Genomic DNA, 15,342 nt, shown 5'->3' with positions numbered 1-15,342 from the left:
ACAGTAATTGCCTGTTAGCCAGAGACAAATCTCATATCAAAGAAAACTCATCTTTGTTGGTAAAGTACCCATGCAGATTTACCCAGTTTCTTTCTAAGAACCTGTGTAACTTCTACCTTTTTATCTTTAATGCTTTATTGTGAAAGAGCATGTGAGCAGTGATTAATAGGATTTGTGCACACCTAGTGTTCTGTAACCTGGAAAGAGTACAACTCATAAGTTGTAAAGGTTTACCTTATTTGAGCAAAAGGTAGAAACCACCAAGAACATAACTTCTAAGAAGGTGGTCAAAGATCACACATGCAAAGCACTCATTTGCTCTCACCTTTAGAGATACAATTACATCCTGAAAGCATAGGAAAACTGCAAACATGTTCTGGTTAGAATCAAGTAGCAAAAAAGTTTTCAGAAAAAAATTAAATAAAAAATTATCAAAGCTACTATCATAAGTAACAATTTAAAATGCACCTTACATTTCCCCTTCAGAAACTTTATATTTAATTGTAGATTTTCTTGATGAAGATACTACATTAGTTACCAAAAGTGTCAGAGTGCTTCACAGCCTCCAAATTACAAAGGTACCGTTGGCAGTTTTGGTTTTTCATCTGCTCAAGAGGACAATCCTCTTAAATACATAATCACAGAAAGCTTTGCTTTTTTTTTTTTTTTTAAAAAAAAGACGTTCACATAAAGTTTCCCAACCCTCTTACATAAACCATTGCACTGTTCACACATAATACTCACTAATGTAAAAGTACACTACACTAAGATATTTTATATTAATTTGGAAATGGCCGATCTAGAAACGCTTCTACAACTTAAGACAGAAAAATACAAGTCTTTTCCTTAAATATTTTTTAAAAAGAAAAAATTAGTCAGTGATAATTTTAAACATATGTATGTTTCAAAAAGAGTACTCTGAGAATTAAAGGAAGCAGTTGAAAGAAAATGAGCTTATGTGTACTTATTCAAAACTTTAAGTCCTAGTAAATCCTCATTGAATTGAAAAGGAGGCGTTCAAAAGAAACTAAATGAAAAATTATCTTAAGATTTGGGGCAGTAGTGAAATTTCTAGCAAAACCAGGAGTATAGCTGTACTACTCATAACGACGTACGCAAAAGGCAGCAAAGTTGCTGAAAACTCCTCTGCAGCTCTAGCAATTTATTTATTTTAGATGGATACTGAAAACTGTACTGGACCATGAGATGCTGTCATCTTATAAGCTTCAGATTCCTTTTGTCAATGTTTTGCAAACTTTGTGTAACAGTTCCCAGCAAGTCAGGCATAGAATTTCTCAATTACAGTGACAATAAATTCCATTTCAATATGCAGGAAATTTGAAGAGAAGCAAGTGCACTACAATTGAAAATACTGGAGCCTTTGAGTTAAAATTATTCCAAGACTGGAGAGACAAGCTAAATTTGTATAGGCAGGGAAAAAACAGTGGGAAATAAAACCCCTGACATCCACATGTTAGTCCAATCTCTTGAAAAACATTTTAATAACCCACTTCCTTTGTTTACCTATGACTAGTCACCTTTATCCTTTTATAAAGCCAGTCAAGCCGCCCATAAAACACTGAGTAGGTTTCAACAACCTTGTAACAAAATTAATTTGGACATATTTGCAAACCACTTTATAACAAAATCAATTTTTTTTTTTGATAACCAAAACAACCTGGTTTAATTTATGGAATTGGACTTTGTCACGTATGGACACAGTCTACCCTCAAAGGTGTGATTCTCCAAGTTCTTCACAGATGAACAGAAAAGATCAGAATTCAAGTAATCCTTACATTATTGCACTGTTTTTATTTGTCACAACTAACAGCTGATTCTTTCAAAGTTGTTTCTTTGAGCTAAGGATGATACACAGCCTTCTACTTTTTGTCTCAACTGTATTTTTAAGCAATTTCTTATATACACTGATCTTTCAGTGGACATCTACATTAGCACGTTAACACTCCAGAGTTCTTTTTAAACCTTAATTTCCTTTGCGTCAATACAAGGAATCACTGGGTACTAAATCAGGCACACCACTGGTTTGGTCAAAACAGGTTCCCACCTGATGAAGCTGCAAACCTGAACACCCCACAGTCTGGGCAGAAAGTACTTCCCTCGGAAGGAAGACCCACTTGTGGCTTTCTGCAGCAGTTTGCTCCCTATGCAAGCACGGGATTCTGTTGATAACAGCAGGGCAAGCGGGTAACACAAAAGAAGTTTCTTTACAGACAATTCTACAAGGTACAGATACAAAGCACATGCCTGGGATGAGAAAGTGTTGACTAGCAATGAAGTTTCCTGTAGTGTGGGCTTTTGCTACTAGAATGGTAATGGATCACAAAAAAAAAAAAAGATAAAAACTCAGTCATTCTGATACACACACTCCACACTTCAAATCAAACAATATTTAAATAACACTGCATGTTCTTTAACAAATCAGGTCAAATTACAAATAAATAGTAAAATCTGCAGTGCTGAATAGTATTCCCATAACTCCTCAACAGGAAAGGATTTGCTCACCTGAATCACAGGAATTTTCAGCAGTCATCATCAGCACTTCATTTAGTAATCTACTTGACTGCCTACTTTGGGGTGGACTTCTGTTAGATTCTCGTTCCTCGTTTGTTATGCTCAAAGGTGATGTGCCTTCTTCATGAAGAGCAGGACTGTAATGTTTCACATGTGCAAACTCCCCAACAGTCAAAACTGAAGAAGACTCTCCACCAACAGAATCTGTTTTATCTGAATTTAAAACATTTGTAATCAGTTTAGGTGTAAGAATGCAGTGTTTTGCACTTCATGAAAGGCATTAAGATGCACGTTCTATCCTACAGAATTAACCTGCTGAATTTGTACAGTGCTGCATTTTAATAAAGTTACACGTCAAACCTTTGCATTACACAGTCTATGGATTATACAGGTTTAAAGAGGTCATAGACTTCTCAAAAAATAATTCCAAACTCCACTGAAGTATTTCTTCCAAAAAAATTCAAATTATTTGTTCCACATTGCAAATCCACCAAAAAAACTGTCAGTAATTTTTTCAAATCCAGAGGCAATACAATTTCTCTGCTCTGGCTTAAAGATTTTCTTTTCTCCCCAGCCCACCCCACACAACAACCCTTTTTGGCCACACAATCCAATAAAAAACTCAAGTTCAACTTTTAATTACCTATCATGACCAATGGTTAGAAAATATAGGAATAAATCATCTGTAGGTCATAATGGGATTACACAACAAATGAGTATTCCCTACTCTCAAAAAATTTTTATGAGATGGTATGTATTTTGATTGTTAATCTTTTTTTAAATTAAGATATGTAACACTAAGCTAAGTGCTTCTGAGAATATAACTATATTCTTCAATCAAAGCCTTCACCAACTTGTTTTCTAATCAAGATACCAAATTAGTCCAACGAGAATTATTCTGCATAAACAGATGCTGACTAGCATTAACTACTTTAATTAAAAAATGTCCCATATAATCTGTTTCATTATTTTGCTCAAGACGAATGCTGGCCTGACAGGCCTGTAATTATTCAGATTGTTCTGCTTATCTCTTTTAAAAACACAGGCACAGTATTAAAACTTATGTAAAATATGCATTAAATTTTAGCTATGAAGAGACTACAAAAAAATTAAATGTTTACACTTACAAAACATTAAGTTTGTTGTACCTGTTAATGTTCTTTACAGAGAATTACAAAGTATTGCATGCAGACTGTAACAAACACACTTAGAAAATAACTGCATTATGTAGTTGCACTCTGAAATTTTTTAGTGTTTTGTGATTGAAAAAACCCTAAAAAGATGGTCAAAAGTTTCTGTAGAAACTTGGTACTAGCTCCTTATTTAAAAGATTTCACATTCACTTTCTCAGTATGCTCAAAAGCTAAGCCTTTGAACACTATCCATGAACTCTGATGGTTCTCTTTACAATTATTGTACAATTGTCTATTAACACAAAACCTGGCCAACAGAAAAACCAACAGGGAACTTAAGTCATGAAATTACAGTGAATTTTGTTTTCTTGTTGAGATTGTGTTTTGATTATATTTCTCTAGACAGACATTAACAGGATAAGCTTTTCTCAGCTACGACTCAGTGTGCTAGTATATAGATTATACCTTAAAAAAATGCAATAGCATCAGCTAGTATTTTATTATCAACCATCTCAAAGACTCTTCAGGAAAGATTAATTTGCTCCAATCTGCATTTCTTAGGAATGGCAGCATTGTGTATTTTATATCCATAAATATATTTATTTTACCTGCAAAAGATAAGTTGCAACTCTTTGGTGTGTCTGCCTCTGGTATAACACTAAGTTCATGTTGCTCCAGATCAAGTCCTAATTTCACTTTTGCCACAGGTGGTTTGGAAGATCTCCATTTCTGTTCTCCACAGAGAACTTTTTCAGACTGTTCTGTAATACCAAGTTTTACATGTTGAAATAACATATATATAATCAAATTAACTTGGGGAGATGGAAGAGAACTCCATCTCAACTGCAAAATGAGAAAAATTCTAATGAAAAATACTACACAACCTTACCAGTGTGCTCAGCTGGACCGACGCACTGTGAAATCATTTCACTTCCATAAAATTTATTCCTGCCACAATTCTCTTGCTGGTAGTTTTCAGAGACTTGAACAAAGTCAGTCCTATTAATCCAGCCAGGCTTTCGTGCCTCTGTAACTTCTTCATTTGTACAGATATGTCTCACCTGAGAAAGTGGGGAGAGGGGAGAGCAACTGTATGTAAGATTATATCTATACTCATTTATCAAGTTTAGGCAACAGTTAATTTTCTAAGATAGCTTGTTTAAAAAAAAAAAAAAAGGGAGGGGCAAGGCAAAAAGAACTTCTTTAGAAACTAAAAAATAAATTTGGATTTTTCTTCTGTTACCCAGAAACAAGCAAAATTACAAGTCAAGAGCGCAGCTGCCAAACCAATTTCCTAACAGGTAGACAAACTTTTAAAAACGATCTATTCAAAATGCTTACAATATCCTCTGAGGTACTGCTTATGTATTTTTAACACAAGAGCTGTTTTACACATACAGCTGCATTTCTAGAGCTGAAGACTATACCTGCAGATATTTCAAACATAACTATTTCAATAGGCATTATGTTCGAAGACCAAGCACAGAAGTTCATGCTAGTTCTGTTAGACTGAACAAAATGGCACTCTGGGGGCTTACAGGAAAGAACTACCGATTACAAATCGCAAATCCTAATTAAAATTTTCATTATGGTAAATCACCTAATACTATCAACGCCCTGTGGGATACTTTGCTAACTGGTAGCGTTCACTCTTAAGTTTGATCACCTACTGGATGATGCACCATGTAAAGCGTTTATAAAGCTCACCTGCTTGTTCAGAAACGCTTTTAAAGCCTCTTGCTGTCTCTGCATCTGTTCCTTCAATTTATCTTGCTTCTCTAAAAGTAGTTGTTCTTGTATTTTTTGTCTAGAAAGAAGAGCTTCTCTTTGGGCATCCAGTTGCTCTTGCAATTCTTTCAAATACTTTTGCTGAGCTTGTATGCTTTCTGATGAGGCCAACACTTTGTCCCTCAAATTCAATATACCAGCATAATTTAACAAAGATGCATCTCCTGGTTTTGGTATCAAGAATTCATCACCACCCTGGGCTTTAGATTGTTCATGAGATAAAGTCATGGGTTCAGAAAGATCAAGGGGGTCTTCAAGGCTTGTTTTGATGGCACTGTCTGCAGGTCCCTGCTGATACGCCAAGGAATCAGCTGAGGCTGCCTGACCTAGATGAGATTCCTTTGTTGCTGGCGTGAGGGGTGTCTTAAGTGGATGCTCTTCTCCAGTTTCTGTCTCTGTTTGATGGTTAGATATCTGAGATGACTCTTTAAAGCGCACTGCTTCTGAAGGATCAGAGGAGACTTCTGCAGGCAAAACAAATCTAACTCGTTGTACGTGTGCTTCTGGTTGCACTCTTACTGCAGTGACATCCTTCATGACTAACCCTGACGATAAGTGGAACTGAGATGGTTCTCCGACGTGATTATTAGAGGTTTCCAACACTCCTACTTGTTCCTGTGAAGGACAGCCACGTGGCAAGCGAAAATCTCCATGCTTCAATTTTGATGCTTCTAAAAACTGCACATGTCTGCCAGGACAAATGTTGTGCATTTGCTCTTCATGTTTCTGTGAAGATGGTTTTTCCGAAATACACAATGTTCCTGAAAACACAGGTGGCAACCATGCATACTTCTGTGCGTGAACTTTTTCAGATGACTGGTGCTGTGTTAGTTGCACTCCTTGCCTCTGCAGAAGTGGTTCTGAGACAGGCTTTAAATTAATTGATTTTGTTTTCACAGAGCTCAGAGGTGTTGCGGAAGTAGACAAGTATCTTTGCTTCAATTTATTCTGATACTCCTGTAGCCGCCTTCTAGCTTCTTCAATGGTCTGTTTGTGCAGCCTGAACAGAACAAAAACATGAAAGTTTCCAGAGTGGTGCAAAGGTAAACATCAAGTTCAATAACCAAAGCAATGCAAATTATTTTGAAACAGGCAACTAAGACTTCCATTTCATAAAGGAATTTACCTATTTTGCTGTAGAAGGCGTTGTTGATAATTACGAATCATCTGTAAATGGCTGTCTTCTCTGGGACTCCTGGTTTCTGACACAGTAGAGTTTCCAGTCTAATCAAAGTAAGATAATTTTAAGTGCACATATACAAGTAACTCGCAGAAAACTATTAAAGCAACAACCTTAAGCTGTATGTTCTTCCTCCTAAGTTCACAGAAGCCACTCTAGACCACCATTTGAAGTCTGTGAGATTTCAGCCTGAAGCAATGAGCTAAAGCAGTTTCTGGAACAGATGGCCTACAGTTACAGTCTCTTTTGGCAAGTTGAGCACACACCATCAAAGTCAATGGTGCTTACAGCAGCTTAGCTCAAAGAGGTAAATGTACCCACAGTAGCAGACTCAGGGAGCAATGATCCAGCAGAGTTGCATTTTCAAGGCACTCAGATTCTCAGAAGAGCAAAGGTTGTGCAAATGATTCAAGATTTTAAAAAAAGAATATTTTCCTTCAACAGCCTCAATAAATTCCTGTTTTAGATTTAGACAGACAAAAAAGTAGAGGTGGGTTTTTTCTCCCACCCCCCAGGATTTTTTTTTCCTTCTTTAAAAAGGATGCATGCACATGCATAATCATATGACTTCAATCAGATTTCACTCACAGGTATTTTAAACAGACATGCTGTCCCTGGGACTATGCAAAGACAATCCAATATTCAAAAGTCCAGTGACATCACATGAGATACAAGCTTCTACATTAGACAAAAGGAAGTTTTTATATGTACAAACTTCTGATTCATAGCCTAAGGAGTAAAAATTGATTCTCTTGATTGATATAATTTAAAATTGGCAAATGGTGTTCTTGATTTTTACAATAATAAGAATAATTAAAAAACTAAACACAATTTTCTGCAATTCTTCACCTCATGCTCCACTTTGTTCTGTTGATCTGTAGAAGGAAAACTGTGGCTTTGTACCGGCTGACCTTGCTCTTCCTCCTCTTTTTTTCTCTTAGCCTCCTCCAAACAAGTTTGTATTTGGATCTTCAGAAGATGAGCCTCCAAACATGCTCTCTCTTCTTCAATTTGCTTAAGCAAGGCCAGCTGTTCCTGTTTCTGTCGCTCTATTTGCTCATTCTATTGAGAAGAAAAATGAGGGTGAATCTCCAGAACTGAATGACAAAAAAAAAAAAAAAAAAAAAAAAAAAAAAAATCAAAGACACCTCATACACACCATCACACACAAAACTTTGTTCTGACTTACAGCAGAAATTCTCATTTGTGACAGGCATTTCCAAATTGTAACAGGCCTTTAAAAATAAAAAACAGTTTCAAAGTTCACACAAATAATTTTGTTTCACTGGCTAAATATTTCTAATAGTGCCTGAATCCATTTACTATTACACTATTACCTGTTCTCAAATTAACAAAATGCATAAAATCAGAAATCAACCATTATATACAGTAACATTTTCCAGAGGCTGCAGAAGAAGTTATTTTCTTAAATTGAATTCAGAAATCTGCTTTGCATTTTATACAGCTTTTCATCACGAGCTCAACACATTCAAATTCAAGCCTTACAAAACTTCTGAAATAGCTAATATATAACCACTTTAAGAGCACTCCATAAATCTCTGAAGTGGTTTGTTTATTTTTATTCTCTTTCCATGCACCTATCAGCTACAAATCACTTTGCTACATGTATAGCAAAAGCATATATACTTTTAGAATGGGAGTGAAGAAAAATTTCAAAGTACTGGCAAACATGAAGTGGACAACAGCCTTTAATGAGACAGTCTGAATAGGAATGTCAGGAGGGATTGTCAGGAAAAGCAACCCCCAGAAAAAACTAAAACTGAGATCAGTTAATGTGAACATCACAATATATACACCTGTTCAGGGGCAAAGTGGGAAAAAATTAGTGTTACAGAAAGTAACCACACTCTCACAGAGCATGTGCTGCTTTTTTTTTTTGTCCCCTAAAACAATACTGTTTTGTCAAATTTTTGTTTCCCAGATTTCTGAACTTCATAATTGAAGGCTGCACTAAGACCCAAATTTCAACTTCTTTTTTTTAAATGGATAAACTACCACATAATAGCTGGTAGGTCTCTAAGGATACAACAAAAATGAAAATTTAGTGAAACATATACACAATACATATAATGAAATAACACACCAAGTTATTATTTTCTATATTTAATAAATGTAGCATTGCCATACATACAAAGGACTTTCTGCATTTGTTCCCTATTTAGTTAAAATAAACAAACCGAACTAAACCACCAAAACCCAGAATCCTCAAGGTTTGTAAGCTTTTCCTGTCACCCTAAACACAGTCCCACAGACCTTCCTATGTTATTACACAGGGTTAGTAAAGTTTTTGCAGAGTTGTGTATTGTTGACTACATTCTCCCTGAAGCAAAAGGTATTAATCTACAATTGGAATTCTATTTAATCATAGGGTGGCATCCCTTGCCTATAGCACGTGAAGAAACTAGGTTTTTCTGCTCTATTCTAAATTCCAACTAAGGCTTAGTAATTTTTAAAAAGTTAATACACAGAAGCTAAGTATGGGAAAAGTTTAATGGTTACAAGCATGTTAAGAGAGTCTATAGTTGCTGTATAACCTCAAGCATTTTAAAGTCTGCTTTAAATAATTTTTTTATTGCTTTTTTACACTATACCTGAGATAGGAATAAGTACACAAACTTACCCACTTTTGTCTCGCCTCTTCCATTCTAATTTTAGCTGCTTGTTCTTGAGGATGGATTAGAATTGAATCTTCAGCTTCAACTGTATTTTCCAACATTTTCACACAGTCTAAAATATACACATTATGTAAAGGTAACTGCAGTCAGAAAGAGCCTTAGATCTTCTTTACATCTTGCTTTACAGTTTCCCAATCACTCTAAACAAAATGCCTAAGTTGCTCTTGAAACTTAGCTCCATAAGCTCGAAAATCAGGTTTTTGTATTATTTAAGCCTTTAATGACTCTGTATCATGTGTCTTTTTTGAATGGTTGTAATGGTCCAGCTGCAATGGGACTGAAGATTGCTTCTACCCAGATTACTTGGTAGCCTAACAGCAAGACCATCCTGAGGAACAGAAAGTTACACATTAACCTCTGGAAACAAAGAGTCTAAGACTGGCACTCTCTGGGCAAATGACCTAACATTTAGCTACTGCACAAAAAGCAAGTCTTCATCCTGTACTATCAGCTTCAAACAGCAATGCATTTTCCCCAAAGGCATGTCTTCACTCATGCTGCACTCTCCAATCCCCAAGCATTATGCTGATGTATGCATGTACACAACTGAACTAAACCGCTTAATCTTGTTTAAAAAAACAAGCATCCTGCGAAAGCAAAAAGAAAAAAAAACAACAACTAAACAAACCACAAAAAAGCTGCAACTTGATCACTTCAATACTTCAGAAATCCCACTTAGCATACAAGGTAACCAACTTCAGCGCTACCATAACCAAAAAAAGGTTAGTAATGGCAAGTAACCCCAAAATGATTCGGCTACCAAACAAAACAGAACACCTAATTGCTATGAATTCCAGTTTTACAAAGAGGCTTTTCAAAATGGTGCCCTGGAAGCAGAAACGCCTGCCCATGATTTCAGACACATGAGCTCACTGTTGCCTTGTGTATTTCCAGCTGTGAATCTGAGGCACATGGCTTTTCCAGTTCAACAGGTACAGAACTTCAATGCCCAATTTTGCACGGAGAATTCTACTCCTGAAGGCAAGCACCTATTAAAGCATGGCAACACCAAGTGTGACAAAATTTGGCTGTGATATAAAAGATAGAAAGGTATTTTGGACATCTTTTCTCCACAAGATCTTAATGGGCAAGTTGGACCCAAGACAAAAACTCTTATTTGTGGATTTCAGCAAATCCACAGTGCACTGTGGGCAAAGATAGGAGAACTGTACCTTCTGGCAACATGACGTAACACCACCACTGAAAACAGTTTTGGTACAGTCTACCCTTACAAGTCTTTTTGCTCCTATACAACAGATTATGATGCAAGTATGTATTACATACCTTTGGCTTCACATACTGTATTTTTCTGTTGCTCATAGTTACGTTCTAAATCACATAACTGTCTCTCTTCACTAGCAATTGTGCCTGATTCAATAGTCTCAATTTCACTTTGAATCTCTTTCTCACTTTTTGATGTCCACTCCTCTTTTTGGCTTCTAATCTTGTTCAGCAACTTCTTTAAGGCAAGTTTTGATTGAGGTTGGCAAGTTCTTGCTTCTTCATCATCTACAAAGAATATATAAAGAGTTTGAGGTAATGAATATCTTCACATTGTAAACACAAAACCCCCTGGTTTTTTTCATTGCTTACACACTTGGACAAATAGCTCAGGTATATTACCAAGTTTTAAAAGCTTAACAGTATTTTTCTCTTACCTGCAAGACAAAGGCAGTAATTTGTGTCTGCATGCTATAAGAGGAGGGCTAAAGCTAGTTGTAGTGTTTCACAACCAGACTACCAGACTGTAACATTGCAGAAATAAGCAGTACTATCACCCTTCCCATCTGTATGTTTCTGCCCTCTCCTTTGTATTAGCACTGGCAACACAATGCATCACAGACCAAAAAACGGATTGTGCCAGCAAGCGGATGTGGCAGATATGTTCACTAATATCCTTCTTGTTTGCATCACGTTATCCTGTATATGCCACAAGTGACGAGTACCACACACACAACTGTTGCAGCCTGCTCTACAATACAGAACTCAGTCACAAACCTGAACATAAAGGACACACAATAAGTAGACTTTCATACAGAGTCAAGCTTTAACTTTGAAACAGTTCCAAACTCAAAATGAAAAATATGAGTTCATATAACAGCATTATCCAATAATTTACACTAATTATGGCTACTAAACGCTATAGCTCTTACAACAACTAAAAATTATTCTCAATATACTAATGAACTGAAGCACGTTTTCATTTTTAAATTCATAACCATTAGAGTATTATCATCCATGATAAACATCATAAGCCACTTGATATTAAAATATTTCACAGGGATTAAGGAATTTTAGTACTTAAATTAACTTCAGTATTTACTAAAATGTCTTATTTGATATATTACACTAAATACACTATAAGACCAGAAAGTTTAAGTTAAATGTAAAGTCTAAAAGCTTTACTTCCTGATTCACTAGGGACCTCCTCTTCTATCATCTGTGCCGATACTTGTCGAGTACCACAAGCAGATTCTGGTTGAGTGTCACAAGCAGATTCTTGTTCCAAAGAGATATCAAGATCATTATCTTTAGATCTATCAGAAGGGGCTGGCAAAGGTTGTGGCTCAAACTGCAAAATCAGGCCTCCTTGCATTTCTGTTTAAAAGACAACAACTACATAAAATGACCAATTCAAATAAAAAGCAAACAACACTGCAAGACTACACTCATCATACAAATCCCCAAGAGGTTCAAATATCAATAGCTTGTTTTACAACAGATTTAAACCAACTATTGTTTTTTTTTCCAACACACGATTCAAAATTGTATAGATCATTAGCTATCAATTCAGAAATGCTACAGGGTTTTCCACTAGAACATGCTGTCTTTCAGAATATAAGATAATGTGATAAAAGGCACATCTTTACACAAAAAAGCAGCACAGGAACAGCAAGACACAGGATCCCAAAAACTGCAGGAAAGAGAGGCACCCTGACCTGGCTGTTCACAGGGCTGCTACAGGAGAGCTACTGACGACAGGGTCAAGGTGTGAAATCCTAGAAGATGCAGTCCACAGTTCTCCCACATCACCTTCCCGACACCTTACAGTGGTGTGGGATGTGTGGGAAGATAATCTTGGGATTGTATGCTTATTACAGATATTTAGGGGAGGAACAAAAGACAGGGAAAGGAAAGGATCAAGTTGGTCTGGGGAGGAACAAGTGTGAGAAAAAATATAAGAATAAGGGGATAAAATGGGCCAGTCAGAACACTTGACTGACTGTGCACTGTGCCTGACAGTCTGCCCTGTCTTCTCACTAAATTCAATTTCTAGCTGTTTTCCTGGGTGAGGAACCCTCTGTTTTGTATGCATGTGTATGTACACATATGTAAGGGCCATCAACTGCAGTGGGGACCAAAAGTCACAGGGGCACCTGTGTCCAGAGTGCTACCAACTGCAGTGACCAGAATGAGCGCATACTACACGGGTACGAGTATCAGCATGCAGTGGCTAGAAAATTGCAAGCCAGACTAGAGATCAAGAATGATAAGAGGCTTAGGAGCTAGGTGTCAAGGAGTTAAACAACTGAGCTGGATACCAGAGAGATCAGGAGATCTGCAAGTTGCCTACTAGAGGCATGAGATCCAAGCATCCAAGCCAGCTACAGGGGAGACCATGGGGTCCCAGGGTCAATTAAGAAATGCCAGCACACATGCATGCATCTCAGAGCTAAATGCAGACAAGAGGATCCAAGGTCAGTTACTGGGTAGATTGAGTAATGTCAGTTACCACTGTGATCAAAGCATGTGCATGTCTGTGCATACATTCACATACCCAACTGGGTCTGTGTAGCAACAACTGGAGCAGAGCAGCAGGCCTTGGGGGTTCACATGTCCAGAAGCCAGCAACTGGGGAGACTAAGGATCGAGGGGCAGCTGCTAGGTACAGTGAGTCTAAAGCCACTTACTGAGTGGTCCATAGCACATCTTTGAGCACACGTGGCCATGCGAGGTAACTGGAACACTACAGGGTCCAGGATGAGTTACTGGGTAGACCAGGTGTCCAAGACCTGTTACTGTGGGATGCACAGTGTAATGAGTGGAGACCTGGGATGCAGGGGACAACTACTGCGTAGACCAAGTGTCTAAGATCAAGTGCTGGAGGGATCCGTATTGTATATATGGACATATATGCCACTAACACACCTGCCTCCTGACCAGCCAGGGCACCAAATAGGATGAGGCCATTTGTGCTGTTTGTGCTTAATGAGCATGCTGTTTTTCTGTGCTGGCCTGTGCGGCCAGCTGTGTGCCTGTGTACTGAAAGCCTGTTTGTGTGTGTGCCTACTGTGAATACACACACAGCCTTGCTGCCAGCTGGACCTGGGAACGGGCAGCTGCAGCAGCCTTTCCTCTACTGGCCTAACAGATTCAGCAACCTCCAACAAATTACTTACTCTTGTCTTCACTGTACATATCCTCAAATGCAAACTCCAATTCTCTCTGCCATTCTTCTTTTAGTTCCTTGCGTTTGTATGCTGGCAGAAAAAGCTGAGGTGGCATCTGTGCTACAATCTGTCTTCTGTGCATCCGATCCATATTCTGCATCTGCTCAAGTTCTTTCAGTAGCCTCTCCCTCTCCTTCCAGCACAACAAAGGGATAACACAAGCATTTCATGTTCACATTCAGACAGCCATGTCAAGTCTGATAAAATACTTCCATTTGGTTACCATGAAGTTTGTTTAATCCTTAATGTTTAAAGTTAAATTTTATTCTAGGGAGAAGATGCTTCCTCAGGTGAAGACTGTGACCTTTAAACACCAGTCATCAATACTACCTAGAAGATCTGATGTTAAATAACATCTGACTGTACTCCTGTAAGCAACCTTTCCTCAACAGAATTTAATCTTCTGTTTTGCAAGGTAAATGAGTACTTCCGTTGGCAAGTTAACTTTTGTTAGTATATAATTCAGCAATTCCTACTTTTTAAGACATGAACTAAATACTCTTGGCACACTACAATTGTATATGAAAGCTGTTTAAATAACAGCTTTATTTGAAGTTTGGTTGGTTTTTTTTTCCTGTTAACTTAAGAAGCATCAGTAACATCTCCATAGTTCCCCTTTTAGTTAGGTTACTCATACAATGCCAATCATCTCTCAACTAAAAACCAGGAAGCTTTTGCTATTTCAAGCCTCCAAAGATACTTGTAAAGGTAACAGATAGTAAGACAAATTTTAGAGCATACTTCTAAGTATTTACCAATAGTTCAGTTTTTACTTCTTAAAGGAAACAATTTCAGTATTTCCAGACTTAAGCAGTAACAGAACCTGAGTCTTTAGGTAAAAACTTTGAAAAGGTTTAAAAAATAAAACAAAAACACTCTGCTGCCTTCTTCATAATGAATGCATTTTTTTTTTTTTAGTTTGAAGGACAGAATAATCAACTCCAACTAAAAGCTGATGTAGAAAAGTAGAGCTCATCACCCATTAAAAAAATTCAGCTTGATTACTACCAGCTGGTTAATAGCTGGTCAAACATTAAGATAACAAGAATTAATGGACGTTCCTTCATTCTCCCTCCTTCCAGATAGCCAAAATAAGCAGACAAGAGTTTAACGTTTTTAAAACACATTCTGAAAACTTCATTTAGTCCACCAATTTTCCTCCTGTAACTGTAATTCTTTTACTAATCACCTGCCTCTAACTTACTTAACACTGGTCATTTTGACATTTAAAACAGGCACAACTACTTGGCCTACCTGAGCCAAATGCACCTTCTTCAAGGCATGACTTCCTCTGAGATGTGCCTTTTCAAGCTGCTCTCTTCTCTCCCTCTCTGCCTCTCTGTGTAGTTCCTCCAAACGTTTTCCTTCTTCTTCAGCTGCTAACCGAGCATCTGGCTGGCAGTCAATCAACAGTTTAGTCCATGAATTTCTTTGTGGTAGTTTAAAGCATATGTAACAATAAATAAACGAGTAATTCTGCAGCACAAGCACTTTAAAAAAGACAAACAATGCCAATGAACACCCTTGAAGATTTACAATTTTTAGTTGCAAGCAGGACCAAA

At 37.3% G+C, this 15,342-nt stretch overlaps 1 protein-coding gene across 5 annotated transcripts in view; it reads right to left on the bottom strand.

Annotated features, from left to right (window-relative positions):
- CEP295 (centrosomal protein 295) overlaps positions 1–15,342 on the bottom strand; it is a 77,159-nt gene that overhangs the window by 18,550 nt on the left and 43,267 nt on the right. For all 5 annotated transcript variants that reach the window (XM_055702386.1, XM_055702387.1, XM_055702385.1 and 2 more), the window contains 11 exons: positions 15,035–15,175; positions 13,730–13,913; positions 11,736–11,927; positions 10,614–10,838; positions 9,275–9,381; positions 7,483–7,695; positions 6,580–6,677; positions 5,373–6,453; positions 4,555–4,726; positions 4,274–4,426; positions 2,524–2,745 (listed from right to left, as the gene is read on the bottom strand). In XM_055702386.1, coding sequence (XP_055558361.1) covers positions 2,524–2,745; positions 4,274–4,426; positions 4,555–4,726; positions 5,373–6,453; positions 6,580–6,677; positions 7,483–7,695; positions 9,275–9,381; positions 10,614–10,838; positions 11,736–11,927; positions 13,730–13,913; positions 15,035–15,175 — 2,788 coding nt within the window. The remainder of the gene's footprint in view (positions 1–2,523; positions 2,746–4,273; positions 4,427–4,554; positions 4,727–5,372; positions 6,454–6,579; positions 6,678–7,482; positions 7,696–9,274; positions 9,382–10,613; positions 10,839–11,735; positions 11,928–13,729; positions 13,914–15,034; positions 15,176–15,342) is intronic.

The sequence above is a fragment of the Falco cherrug genome, chromosome 2 (genome assembly GCF_023634085.1).
Source record: "Falco cherrug isolate bFalChe1 chromosome 2, bFalChe1.pri, whole genome shotgun sequence".
Classification (NCBI taxonomy): Eukaryota; Metazoa; Chordata; class Aves; order Falconiformes; family Falconidae; genus Falco; species Falco cherrug.
The sequence above is the reverse complement of the archived record's forward strand: the minus strand, read 5'-3'. Positions and strand labels throughout refer to the sequence as shown.